The following is a 14,154-nucleotide window of genomic DNA, read 5'->3' on the forward strand; positions in this document are numbered from 1 at the left end:
GGGAAGTTGTACTATGGCTCAAATGGTAGAAGAGCACTAGCCTTAAGCACAGAGGCTCAGGGACAGCGCCCAAGTCCTGAGTTCAAGCCTTTGGACAGGCAAACAAAACAAAACAAAACAAAAATCTAATCAAAACTGTACCACTGAGAAGCAGCTTCCTATTTTTTTTTCTTGGTGCATGTTGAAATTCTAATTTATGATCTCACTTATTTGCTTCAGGGGATGATGAGCAGAGTGATTGGTTCTATGAAGGAGAATGTGTCCCAGGATTCACTGTTCCTAATCTTCTACCCAAGTGGGCTCCTGATCACTGTACTGAAGTAGAAAGAATGGACTCTGAACTGGATAAACTTTCAGATCCCACATTCCTTTTACCTTCCCGGCCAGCTCAAAGAGGTGAGTTTGGAGGATACTAAAATACAAAATATAGTTTATGCTTCTATCGTTGTCTTTGGTAAAAACTGTCATTCTATTCTCAGATATGCCTCTATGCATGCATCAATATATGAATTGCATTACTATGTTAGGGATTTTTCAAGACAATTCTTGAGTCTCAAAACTCAAATGTCCAGGCCTATCTAATTTAATCTCTGGAGATTCTTAGGACATATATTAGCAGGGCATTCCTTAGCCACCATTGCCAATTTATGCTAGATTTAGGAAGTCTAACATGTTCTGGCTGCTTATCTTTCTGTATAGGTGATAGATTATTGAGAGCCCATTGAAAGCTCATGAAAGATTGCTTCTTGTAAAAGAATAGATTATAATAAGAACATTATTCACATACAAGGTATAATGGCATTCTTTAATGGATAATTTAAAAGTAATACTTTAAAGATCATATTGATGATCCTGTTATCACACACTTCAACACAAATGCATATCCTTTCCTTTTGTTTTTTTCCTTTAATTGTAAAGTAGCAAGATAGGGCAAAAAGAGCCTAGGACATGGAGATGTTAATGTGGTAATACTCTCCTCATACAGTCTCTTAGCTCTATGGTTATGGGCAAGCCACTTTACTTCCTAGGGATGTCAGGGTCATTGCTTAAGATATATGACAGGGCTGGGAATGTGGCTTAGTGGTAGAGTGCTTGCCTCGTAACCATGAAGCCCTGGGTTTGATTCTTCAGTACCACATAAACAGAAAAGGCCAGAAGTGGTGCTATGGCTCACATGGTAGAGTGCTAGCCTTGAGCAAAAGAAGCTCAAGGACAGTGCCTACGCACTGTCAAAATAAGAAAACAAAAAAGAAAAACAAAACAAAAAAGAGGGCTGGGAATATGGCCTAGTGGCAAGAGTACTTGCCTTGTATGCATGAAGCCCTGGGTTCAATTCCCCAGCACCACATATATAGAAAATGGCCAGAAGTGGCACTGTGGCTCAAGTGGCAGAGTGCTAGCCTTGAGCAAAAAAGAAGCCAGGGACAGTGCTCAGGCCCTGAGTCCAAGGCCCAGGACTGGCAAAAAACCAACAACAAAAAAAACAAAAAAAGACATATGACATTGAACAAGACTATTTTAAACATTTCTTTAGCTCAGTAAATTTATAATTCTAGGAGTCTCCATAACCAGTACTCAGCCAGTTATTTAATTACCAAGTATTTGTTTAGCATTATAGGTAGTCAGAATTATACTAATAGCTGTAAACTTCCATGTAGAATTTAATATGTATTAATTTGGATTGTTAGGCTTTAAAGTAGTTGGTTCTAGGTAAAGACTACTGCTGCTGTCTGAGGTATATTGCTTGCCAACTTAGTAACTTTTATTTTATTTTATTTTATTTTATTTATTTATTTATTTATTTATTTATTTATTTATTTATTTATTTATTTATTTATTTATTTATTTATTTATTTATTTTGCCAGTCCTGGGCCTTGGACTCAGGGCCTGAGCACTGTCCCTGGCTTCCTTTTTGCTCAAGGCTAGCACTCTGCCACTTGAGCCACAGCGCCACTTCTGGCCGTTTTCTGTATATGTGGTGCTGGGGAATCGAACCCAGGGCCTCATGTATATGAGGCAAGCTCTCTTGCCACTAGGCCATATCCCCAGCCCCTTTATTTTATTTTATTTTTTGTCAGTCCTGGGGCTTGAACTCTAGGCCTGGGTGCTGTCCCTGAGCTTTTTTGCACAAGGCTACTTTTTCCAGTTGAGCCATAGATCCACTTCCAGGGTTTTTTTGGTGGTTAATTGTTGATAAGACTTTCCTGCTTACACTGGCTTTGAATCTTGATCCTCAGGTCTCAGCCTTTGAGTAGCTAGGATTACAAATGTGGGCCACCAGTACCTGGCAATAACTTTTAATTTTTATTGAACATTTTAATAAATACTTCTGTAAGTTCTTTATGGACCATTTAAAATAGATACAAAAAAGGAAGAACATCAAGAAGAAACTGGGAGTGGCTATTATCTGTTTCAAAGATCAAATCATTAACTTTTTTTTTTTTTTGGCCAGCCCTGGGGCTTGAGACTCAGGGCCTGAGCACTGTCCCTGGCTTCTTTTTGCTCAAGGCTAGCACTCTACCACTTGAGCCACAGCGCCACTTCTGGCTTTTTCTATATATGTGGTGCTGAGGAATCGAACCCACGGCTTCATGGTTATGAGGCAAGTACTCTACCACTGGGCCATATTCCCAGCTCAAATCATTAACATTTTTATGTCTATTCTTGTTCTTTTTCTTTGTGTGGAACATAACAGAAAGTGTTATCATTCTATTTTTCATCACTTTCATGAATTAGAACATTTTTGGGATAGTAACTAGTATTTAAAATGAGGAATTGTTAATTGTGCCTTTTCTATTGGCATTGTGTTTGTGATTTATAAAGTACCTCCTATATACTATTTTATTAGGATTTAAAATATCACTGAGTTAACAAGTTTGCCCTTTTATAAATTTGCTGAAGTCAAAGGTAAATGGCATGCCTAAGATTGTAGTGTTAGTGATATGGGAACAATAACTGATATGGCAAATGGTCTTGTGAAGAACCTGGAGTAAGGACTCCAGTGGACTCGAAGTATCTGACTGCTTATGAACTTGTGTTTCTGCTGCCACCACCACCTCCTCCTCCTCCTCCTCCCCCTTCTCCTTCTTCTCTTTCTTCTCTCCTTCGCCTCCTTCTCCTCCTCTTCCTCTTCCTCCTCCTGCCCCCTCCTCCTCCCCCCTCCCACTCCCCTTCCTCTCTATCCTCCCTCCTTCTTCCATTTCTCTCTTCTACCTTTCTTCTTCCTTTCCTCCCTCCTCTCCCCTTCCTTCTCTCCTTCTTCCTTCTCCTTTTTCTTTCTTTTGAAACAGGAACACTCATGCAGGCATGGGACACCGTGCCTGACTGCTTATGGCTTTTGTGTGTTTAGTAACTGAGACATTTCTTTTTTTTAGGGTACCATGCTCGCTTGAATCGCCTGCCAGGAGCTGCAGCTCGGTGCCTCAGGAAGGGGCGAAGAAGGCTGGTTGGGAAGGTGACAGCTCTCATGGTTTCCTAGTTGCTATGGGAAGGTGGCATTCCTTATGGGATTTGTGTGCCCAGTTGACAATTAAAGGTGCCACAGAATACCTGGAGTTAATGAAACTAGTTGAGTGTTTGGGGGAGTGTGTGTGTGTTTGTGTGAACAGCATTATGTAGGACTTGAAAGCCTTCCACTTCTGTGGAAGTGAGTCAGTTCCTGTTGAAGACTCCCTTTAGCATGCCTGGAAGGATCTAGAGGCTATTGGACCTGCCTCTCATGATTTCAAATAAATAGGATAATGTTTGCTTGTTTAATTCATCTTCATCACCTTAAAGGAAGCTTTGTCATTTCTAGCAGAGGTCACTGCTCTTCTCCCCCCTCTCCCTCTCCCCCATCTTTCTTCTCTTTTTCTAAATTGTAATCATAAATAATGAGTTTCATTCACAGCTCCCTGCCAGTGAGCTGCTAATTACGCAAAGTACTGCTTGTAATTTACACAGTAATAAACTGTAAATTTAAACATTACGGCATTTTAAGTTAATAATTTTTCTGCTGTAACAAATAGCTCATTTTTCACCCATCTTTCCCCTTGGCTCCTCTACTGCTCTGTGTCTGTAACCAGGAGGCGTAGCCATGAGGGATGAGGAATATGAAGAATGCAGTGTGTGAGCCCTTTTCATTTAGCTCCACTCCCTTCCAGAATCTGACCTCCAATTAATTTGTCTATAGCGAATAGTTCGGCTAAAATCTGTATCCTAATGTTTAGGCTAATCCATATACATAGATGAATGCAGATAATAACATTTTCCCAGAAACAAACGAGTTTTAGTAACAGGCTTGACGTTCTTGACATTTATGCCCATAACTTACGATCTTTCTTCTTAGCACTTACTCATATATGTGTAACTCTTATTCATATATGGGTTGGTGTGCATTCCCAGGTACTGTGATAGATATTCATTATAAATGTGCTCAAGTTAAATGAACGGTGAGTGCCTTCTGCCACTTTCCAATTTTTTGGAGATTTTTAGTTTCTGAATTGTTTATGGTATTATGGGTAAGTGTTCATATTACAATCTTGAGAACCCTGAATTTACAAATCAATTTATACAATCTTTCATTTTCACTCTCAGATGATGTGTAAGGGACAAAATGCACGGTGATAATTTTTTGGAAGTCACAAAAGTCCTTCGATATGTATACATTTTTTCAACAGATATCCAGTGTTTGTATCCATCATAAAAACAAACATATAAAGGTATCCTTTATGTAAGCAACTTATATAGGCGTGTCCCCATAGAAAGGCTATTAGATCTATAATCACATAGCTGATGAGGCTTGATATGCTGGCCTGTTAAAAATTGGCTACTGTGGGAATATACAGGTTTATTGTAATCCTAGTTCTCAGGAGGCTGAGGCAGGAAGGCAAAAATATTTGGCTACTATTGAATATTTCTGAAGAGGGTCTCCTTCTGTATACACACACACACACACACACACATGCTGTTACTTTTTAAGATTGACATTTGACATAGGTATTTGAAGTCTGCATGGCTGGCATAATTATGGGAAGTGTGAGCTTGGTGTGTGTGTATGTATGTATTCTGTATATATTTGTTTCTGTAGTTGGCTAATATTCTTGCTCTCTCTTAATTTTAGGAGACCAGCATAAGCACTCTGGGTACTGAGAGAATAAGCCATATCATCAGTGACCCCCAACAGAAAGAGTAAGTCCTTAAGTATTTTCTGGCTGTCCTAACCTGTATCCTGGGGGGAAGGAGGTAGAGACTTTTATGAAGTCTTAGAAACTGAACTCCAGAGCTGAAGAGAACTTAAAGATTTTTACTTTTAAGATAGTTTATGTCCTAAAATCATGGCAATAATTTTCCTTTCTAGACTAGTTTTTACTATCTTGCTTTTTTTTTTTTTTTTAAATCTCTAGGTGCTATGTTAGTACACATCAGCTAAGGATGTTATATTTTAAACGAATTTCTTTCTCTTTCACTCTCTTATTTTGTGTGAGTGTGCACCAGTCCTGGGGCTTGAACCGGAGCCTGGGGCACTGTTTCCAGCTTTTTTGCTCAAGTCTGGTGCTCTGCCACTTGAGCCATAGCTCTACTTCTGGCTTTTTGCTGGTTAATTGGGGTAAGAATCTCATGTACTTTCCTTCTTTTCTTTTTTTTGCCAGTCCTGGGGCTTGAACTCAGGGCCTGAGCACTGTCACTGGCTTTTTTTTGCTCAAGTCTAGCACTCTACCACTTGAGTCACAGCGCCACTTCTGGCCGTTTTCTGTATATGTGGTGCTGGGGAATTGAATCCAGGGCTTCATGTATAGGAGGCAAGCACTCTTGCCACTAGGCCATATCCCCAGCCCTATACTTTCCTTCTTGGGCTAGCTTTTAAGCATGATTTTCAGATCTTAGCTCCCTGAATTGCTAGGATTACAGGCATGAGCCCCAGGGCCTAGCTGCCTGTCAAACTTTTTTTTTTTGATTGTTCAAGATGAATAGTTGCCTGTGTATTCTTATATCATTTCTCATTCTTAAGCCTCTTTGTAGAGAAATCGTTCTACCTTATTATATAAGGACAGTGGCAAACCTTATATAGCTGCAGAAAAATCATCTATACCTTGTCGGGACAGCTTGTCCCTACATGATTGGCTCCCTATAATTATTGTCCAGCAACCTTCATACTTAAACATTGACGGAGCCCTCACAGAGAAAAACGTAAATGCCTGTTGAATAAATATATATGTCAAAAGAATTCAATGACTTACAAAAATGGTTAGTCTGTATTTTGTCCCTTATATAAGGTGATGAGAACCTAGTGACAGTCTTATACTCATCTAGTCCAGTGTAATTTTAAATTTACCAACTAAACAAGATGTGCTTGTGGTTTATGCTCTTTTTTTTTGTCAAACTGATGTACAGAGAGGTTACAGTTTCATACGTTAGGCATTGGATACATTTCTTGTACTGTTTGTTACCTCCTCCTGGTTGCTATCACACTGTAATCTTGGATTCATTCTAGCTGGTCCAGTTATTTACGTTCAGTTGCAAGGCTTTTTCCTATAAAGAGCTGTTTTTAGTGCTGAAGATTACAGTATGTCTCTCTTTTTCTCCTCTAGTTGCATCTTTTCCCAATTTTCTTCTACATTATTCTATCTTTTTATCTTTTCTCCTCCATAAATTTCCTACCCCTTTATTGCTTTCTTTCCTGTTATTCTCTCCTCCTTAGCTTCTGGGTACCATCAGCTGGGAAAAGAGACCGAAATCAGGTAAGATCACATTTCTTTGTCATCTTTATTTTATCATTTGATTTCCTTTTCTTTAGAAAGAATAAAGCGTTGACTTCTGATTTTCCTCAAATTTCTGCTTGTACACATGAGGTAAGGGTATCTTTTCCCCAAGTGAATCTAATATTCTTGGAGGACCACTTTCCAAGAATATTCTATACTGATAAGAACTGTACCCATTTCCCCTCATTGGGTGCAATTGTGATAATCAGTTTCTTGCTTATAACACATTCAAGAGAATTCTGTTTTCTATTTTAGTTTTGACCTTTTTATTAAGAAAGCATTCTGCTTTATCTGCAATCTGCTTATCATTTAGTTCAGTACTAGAATGCTGTGCTGTGAGGTCCTTTTAAAAAACTTTCTCTTGTGGCAGTTGTTGGGCTTGAACTCAAGTCTCTGTCCCTGAGCTCTTTTATTCAAGGCTAGCACTCTACCACTTGAGCCGTAGCTCCACTTTTGGTTTTTGGGTAGTTAAGTCTCATGGAGACTTTTCTGCCGGCGCTGGCTTTGAAGAACTGTGATCCTCTGATTTCAGCCTCCTGAGTAGCTAGGATTACAGATGTGAGCCACCAGTACCTGGCTTTTAAAAAACCTTTTTTTTTTTTTTGCCAGTCCTGGAGCTTGAACTCAGGGCTTGAGCACTGTCCCTGGCTTCTTTTTGCTCAAGGCTAGCTCTCTACCACTTGAGCCACAGTGCCACTTCTGGTTTTTTCTATATATGTGGTACTGAGGAATCGAACACAGGGCTTCATGTATACGAGGCAAGCACTCTTCCACTAGGCCATTTTCCCAGCCCTTAAAATACTTTTGCAATTACCTTTCAAAAGTTCTTTTTAGTCTTAAGATGTATAAACATATCCATTTTTAGAAAAGACTATTTATGTTGGGAAAAATCCAAAGAAAGCTAGAAAACATGAAGTGGGGTGATTTTATATGTAAATAGTATACCATTGATCCTTACAGTCTTCGATTTGGTTTGGGTTTTTTTTTTGGTGTTAGAGACTGAACCCAGGGTCTCCTGCATGCCAACAGCAAGTCTACCATTGTACTATATTCTCTTTCACTCACAACCACCTTTTGAAATTAATAGTTGTCTTGCAGATGAGAAACTGAAGTTACTTTATAACTTGAAAGCAGTATTTTAGTCGACTTGTACAATAGGTAGGACTCTGTAGATGAGGAGAGTAAAGCTCAGAGATTGTATAATTTTAAACATATGGCAGTCCTCTGGTAGATTAGGATTCAAAGACAGGTATTCTAATTCTTACCTAGTTTTGATTTTACTATATTATTCCACTGGATTGTACTAACCAGTTGTTAGAAATATTGCCAGGATAAGAGAATGAAAAGGTAGTTTCATTCTTAGCTTTTTAGAAGGATTTGGTAATCATTAACCATAGGTTTCTACTTTATCAGTTGGGAAAGTACTGTCTTCTGCCATTTAAGTAATTTTTGTATATTAGGATTTTTGGAAAATTGTTTTTTAACAAGGAATAGGTGTTTTTTTTTTTTAAGTGTGCCATATTCATTGGTCACAGTTGAAAAACACAGCTTTATTGAATGGTGTATATGTGTTTAGTATGGAAGAAGAATAGAACAGCCAAAGAGAAAAGTACTCAAGTAGTAGGCTACCCTTTGAGAGCAGGGCTGGTCCTTTTAAACTTTATTAAAATAATCTTATTTGTTCCCACAGTCTAATCCTCTCTCTCCTCTTTACTCCCTGGATGTTCTTACTGATGCGTCTCATCGAAGATGCTCACCAGCACACTGCTCTGCCAGGTAACACTTCCGGTTTATGGTATTTGTGTACAGGATCCAGTTTGATCCTTATAATAACCATAAAAGGTAAATAAATATTGCACAGATGGAGAAACAGGCCCACTGGTGAGTGGTTTCCTATAGTCACACAGCTACTGTGTGATTAGTCTCAACTTTGGCTTAAGTGTTCTGGCTCATATTTCATATTATTTCTGCTGTTAAAAGCCCATCTTCAAAGAACATTATTAATGTCCCTTGCCATGACCTGTAAAACCCTGCATAATCTGATTTCTGCCTACATGGCCAGCTTCCTTTCATATTTCTTTCCCCTTCTCTGAGGGAGAGATCCAGCTACATCAGGGAGTACCCCAGTTTGTTCTTCAAAAATATCCATTCTTCCCTACCTTGGAACTTCACTCTTGTTCCCTTTGCCTGGAAACTCCAAGCTACTGCTCACTTCAACTTAAGTATTACCTCCTGGGAGGACAGCTCAGACCATTCTATCTAAAGGGCCATCTCATTATCCATTTGTTCCCTTCATTATGGCTCATACAGCCTGTAATAACTTTGTGTATTTTTTTGGCTTTATTGTCAACGTGTTGAACAGAGGGGTTACAGTTTCATATGTAAGGGTAATACATTTCTTATCCAACTTGTTACCTCCTCCATTTTTCCCCTGTCTCTTCCCTCCCCAGTTCCCCACCATTTTATGAGTTGTACAGTTGGTTAATACCAGTTGGCTTTGTATCATTGTTTTGTGTATTTCTTTCTCCACCGTGTCCCTGGCACCAGAATATAAAGTTCAAAGGCAGAGGCCTTGTCTTATTCCCTAGTGAATCACTAGTATGTGGACTAGCATTTCTTACACTTTCACTGTCTTTCAAATGAATGAAATTTAGATGAGAAGTAAATACAATTTTTTTTGGCCAGTCCTAGGGCTTGAGACTCAGGTCCTGAGCACTGTCCTTGTTGTTTTCTTGCTCAAGGCTAGCACTCTGCCAACTGGCTTTTTCTAGATATGTGGTGCTGAGGAATCAAACCTAGGGCTTCATGTATATGAGGCAAGCACTCTTGCCACTACGCCATATTCCCAGCCCCAAGTAAATACAGTTTTAATGATAGCATTCTTTAGCAAGGCTATAGTGCACAAAAGAATAGCTAATAGGCTAGACAGTAGAATTGTGATTATTTCTTGTAGGGAAAAAGAGTTTTCCAAGGTTCTGATTTTTTTTCTTCCAAATAAATTAAGTAGATATGTTCATAGGTTGGGGTACAGGCTATGCAAAGAAGTTTTCTTTTTATAGGTATTTATAATAGACTCTGTACCATAATCTATCTCCATTTCCATCTACAAAGTATTTCAGTAGAGACAGTATTTTGAAAAGAAAGACCATCATAGATGGTTACTAAGAATATGGAAAATTAGGGCTGGTTGCATGGCTTTAGTAACAAGATCCAGTATTCAGACTTGAGTACCACCCAAAGAAACAGAATGGAAAGTTGTGGGGTGATATAAATTACCACTTTGAGGCTTTTTCTTTAGTAGTAATGCTTATTTAGCATTTACTCATTCAGTATTCACTGACTCCCTACTAAGCACTGGGCCCTTTGTTTAGGAACTACAGCCTCAGGGAAAGGCAGGTATAGAATTGACAATTGCAAGAAAAGTTTGCTCCCTAATTATGTGAAACACAGAAGATGGGGTCCTAACTCAAGCTCAGGAGAGGTTATCTTAGAGGTGATGGTTTTCAAAAGACAAGGAAAGGAAAGCTGTCTTGTAGCTTTTTGTTTTAGCGCCAAAGTAATGATTGTGAATATTCTTTGGGAAGATGATAGGAGTAATTGCGTGTCAGGTCCAATGCTCAATGTGATTTGCCCTCCTCATTTTACCTCTGCTACCTAGATCTGGGTTGTGCTAAGGCAGTATCTGTGTTTCTCTCAGGTTTTCCCCTCAGAAGTCTCACTCTGTGGCTGGACCCTGGCAACAGCTTGTTTCTTGGTGTATCTTCTCATTATTCACATCATTACTGGCCTTCTCTTACCTGGTAGTGTTTGTGACTAGACTTGGAAACCTTAGGAAGTCTCAGCTGTGCCTCTGGTATTCATGGCTCCAGGGAAATACTGCTGTTGATGTAGACAGTGGCTAAAACAGAGAGAATGTAGACAATTAAAGATTGTCTTTATTCTTCTAGAGAGCATTCCTAGGATAGTGGACACCAAATAGGTAAATGCATGAAGGTTTTAAACTTAGCATTTGTTATCTTCTTGAAAAACTCTTTGTTTTAACTTATATATTTGGTTATTTCGGTCTAGCAGTACGTATTTGTATTTTATGTGTATGTATTACATATATAATGAACTGTTTCCTAACATTTTTAATCAGTGAAGGTGCACTTTAGGTTTGGCAACCACTGTTCCGTGGGAGGTGATCAGTGCAGGTGAGCTGTGCACAATTTAGAAAACATGAATCAGGAAGCCCTGACCTTGAGGCTACCTCTCACAACTTTGCAATAGGAGGGAGAGGTCCTTGTTAGCAAAGGGTGAGTGGAGAAAGACAGTCTAACTCTAGTGTGGGAGAATGTTGAAATCCGATTAGGAACTAGGCTGTGAGTTTTGCAAATGTGAACTATTTAACAATAGCATTGCTCCTAGGAGAGAATGTAAAGGAACCAGTGGTGATAGAGAAGCAGCAGCCAAATGCCTTATTAAAACATGTTTCAAATAGAAATTTTATCTTTTTCTTGTCCCATTTTAATTGTAGTAGGAAAATATTTCTTTCAAAGCGTCTGGGCAGCATTGGGAATTTTACACACCCATCATTAGAACAGTGTGTGTGTGTGTGTGTGCGCGTGTGCATGTGCGTGTGTGTGGTGTGACTATGTTATCATTAATGGTATAATTTTATTTTGCAAAGAGAAAAGTGTTTCCTGTTTTATCACAGCTTTCCCTGAGGAGGGCTGGTGTATTAATTTGCTATATTGCCTCCTGGCTGTTCCCAGGCTGTTTTTCCTCTTCATCATGGAATTTTTAATGGCCCTCATGCCTCTTGGGAAGCATGTGAGGAAGAGTTCCTCAGGGAGTGCTTCCCTTTTTTCACATGCCTATAATTACTCTCCTTTAAGAGCACAAAGAGTCTGATAACCATGCCTGAACTGCGAAGGTTCCCTCCTGCCAGGGTACTGAACTGAGACTGCTTCTTGCCTGAACACTGCCAGTTGCACTCTGTTGAGTGCCGGGCATCTGCATGCCAGCAAGGCTATCACATATAGCTCTTAGGCCAGGGACCACGGGTGGGGGGGGGCTGTCTATGAATGACCTCAAGGTACTTCTGCTTAGTATTTCACTGCTATAAACAAATAATGGGGTCATAGTTTTAAGGTGACAGTTTGATGTATCATACAGCTAAGATAGCAGAAGGGGAGTTTTGTGATCTTTGTACCATCTACACATTTGTAGATTTGAGTGTTTTAGAAACACCACTCTAGAAATACTTGTTTGATAGATTTCAACCCTGTCTACATTTCTAGAAAAGCTTTAAAATCCATCCATGCTAGACCCCACCTCCAGATATTCTGATATAGTTGGTTTGGGATAAGGCCGAGCATTGGCATTATTTAATAAGTACCCCGGTTTCATAATTGGCACAGGTCCTTTGCTTTTGTTTTTTGAGTACATAATTCCTCATGTTAGGTAGGGGTGTTGGAGAAGCAGCTGCAGGTGAAGTCAAGTGTTGCTGTTTGGCCCAGTGTCAAGTTGTGTGTACTTACTGGTAAATGGGGAGAGTGAAGTCACTGGAGGGATGTGGACAGTTGCAGAATTGGCTGTGTGTGTGTGTGTGTGTGTGTGTGTGTGTGTGTGTGTGTGTGTATAAAATTGGTAAACCAGCTGTTTTCATTTTATTGTTTTGGTTGCTGCTTTGGGATTTGCTATGAAAATAGTTAATACTCAGCGTTAAGAATTGCTACTGGGGCTGGGGATATAGCCTAGTGGCAAGAGTGCCTGCCTCGGGTACACGAGGCCGTAGGTTCGATTCCCCAGCACCACATATACAGAAAACGGCCAGAAGCGGCGCTGTGGCTCAAGTGGCAGAGTGCTAGCCTTGAGCGAGAAGAAGCCAGGGACAGTGCTCAAGGCCCTGAGTCCAAGGCCCAGGACTGGCCAAAAAAAACAAAAAACAGAATTGCTACTGCTCTAACAGCAGATGGTGTGATTGGTGTTCTGATAGAGACAGTGGTATTGTTGTCAAGGGCACAAATTTGTGATGAGACTAGAGCTATAGGCAGTTTTCCTAAAATGAGAGGTTGATTGTGAAGAATAGCTTTTCTTACTATTATTGCCTATAGGAAACCAAAGCTAGAATTTATCATTTGCTACATCTCTTTCTATGTTACACAAGTCACCATTTGTTGTTTTGAACATTTTTTGGTAGTTCTGACCTTTCTTAAATTTTTGTGGTATTTTCTGTGGTAATTTGGTAATGCACCACCGTTTCTTGTTTGAAATAGCAACATACTTGTTTGTAGCTTATTTTCATATAGGTCTTTGCTTTTATAAATAATTTTTTCATTTAAGAAATCTTATTTTCAATCCCAATAAGGCTGGCAGGTATGACCTGGTATTACAAATGTTGTATGTTATGTTAAATGTTATATGTTGTCTTTAATGAATAAATAAAAAGCCCTCTATTTCTCCTATTTTCTTCATTATCCATGAGATGTTGGCAGATGCAGTATGAGACTAAGAGTGTGGATACTAATGTGAGCTAGACCCTCAGAAGAATCTTCACTTTACCCTGGGCAAATACTTAAACTCTCTGTTCCTCAATTTCTTCATGTTTAAAGTTGAAAACTTTTCTTATTGGACTAGTGGGGATCAAACTGAGCTAATGTATATAAATATTTCAGCAAGCCTGGCAACTAGTATTATTTTTGTCATATAGTTATTTCCCTCTTCTGTCCTTAGGATGATGGCAAGACTGAGTTGGCTTCTATAGTCATTTGCTAGTAAGATGTCATACAGATACTTGAGGGCCTTAAATGGCATCAGATGGACTGTAAGGGGAGTCGTTTGGACAGTGTGTGGGTGAAAAGTGAGACCTTCCTGTCCATTAGAGAGATGATAAATGATAGACCTAGCTCATTGTAATTCATTTTATCTGTTCACAAACGTTATGATCTGCATATCAGAGTTGTGTGCCCAGCTGGCTGTGCCACTTGACAAGGAGTTTCAAAGAGCAAGAAGAAGACTCAATTCATGCTATTAATTTTGACCTTTGGAGCCATAATAAACAGCCTCAGGTTTTACCCCAGGGCTTGGGGGAAGGGACCTTTTATTAGTCCTTTCTCTGGTGGGGATGCTGTGATGCACAGCAGCTCTTACTCACCTCTTTGGTGCCTTAGTTTCAGCCATGTCTGAGGGAATGCTTTTGCTGTAATTTTGTCTGTAGGTTCTCTGAGCCTCTTGGAAGCTCCCATTATAGCACACTTCATTGTCTTTTGTCTTCTGTTGGAGGGTCTTGCATATAGCAGCTCTCAACTGACTGCATCTTACTGTTCATGTGGAGCGATGAAAACATTTTCTTCCTGTTTTTTCTTTCTTCCATTGTAATATACTAACCTTTCCAACTGATTGGGAATGATTCTGCTCCTGTGGGTGGCA

At 39.5% G+C, this 14,154-nt stretch overlaps 1 protein-coding gene across 5 annotated transcripts in view; it reads left to right on the top strand.

The window, feature by feature from the left end:
- Positions 1-14,154, top strand: part of Gpatch2l (G-patch domain containing 2 like) — a 48,461-nt gene that overhangs the window by 24,099 nt on the left and 10,208 nt on the right. Inside the window, exons 4-8 of one of the 5 annotated variants that reach the window (XR_007213212.1) lie at positions 220-396; positions 3,376-3,455; positions 5,103-5,170; positions 6,681-6,720; positions 8,491-8,517. Coding sequence is in view for 3 of the 5 variants with exons in the window: in XM_048362438.1 (XP_048218395.1) it covers positions 220-396; positions 3,376-3,455; positions 5,103-5,170; positions 6,777-6,831; positions 8,432-8,517 (466 nt within the window). In the remaining 2 variants the exon portion in view is untranslated. Of the gene's footprint in view, positions 1-219; positions 397-3,375; positions 3,456-5,102; positions 5,171-6,680; positions 6,721-6,776; positions 6,832-8,431; positions 8,518-14,154 lie in introns of all 5 variants that reach the window. The other 4 variants (XR_007213211.1, XM_048362439.1, XM_048362438.1 and 1 more) reach the window with 4 other exon arrangements.

Source organism: Perognathus longimembris, chromosome 14 (genome assembly GCF_023159225.1).
Source record: "Perognathus longimembris pacificus isolate PPM17 chromosome 14, ASM2315922v1, whole genome shotgun sequence".
Taxonomy (NCBI): Eukaryota; Metazoa; Chordata; class Mammalia; order Rodentia; family Heteromyidae; genus Perognathus; species Perognathus longimembris.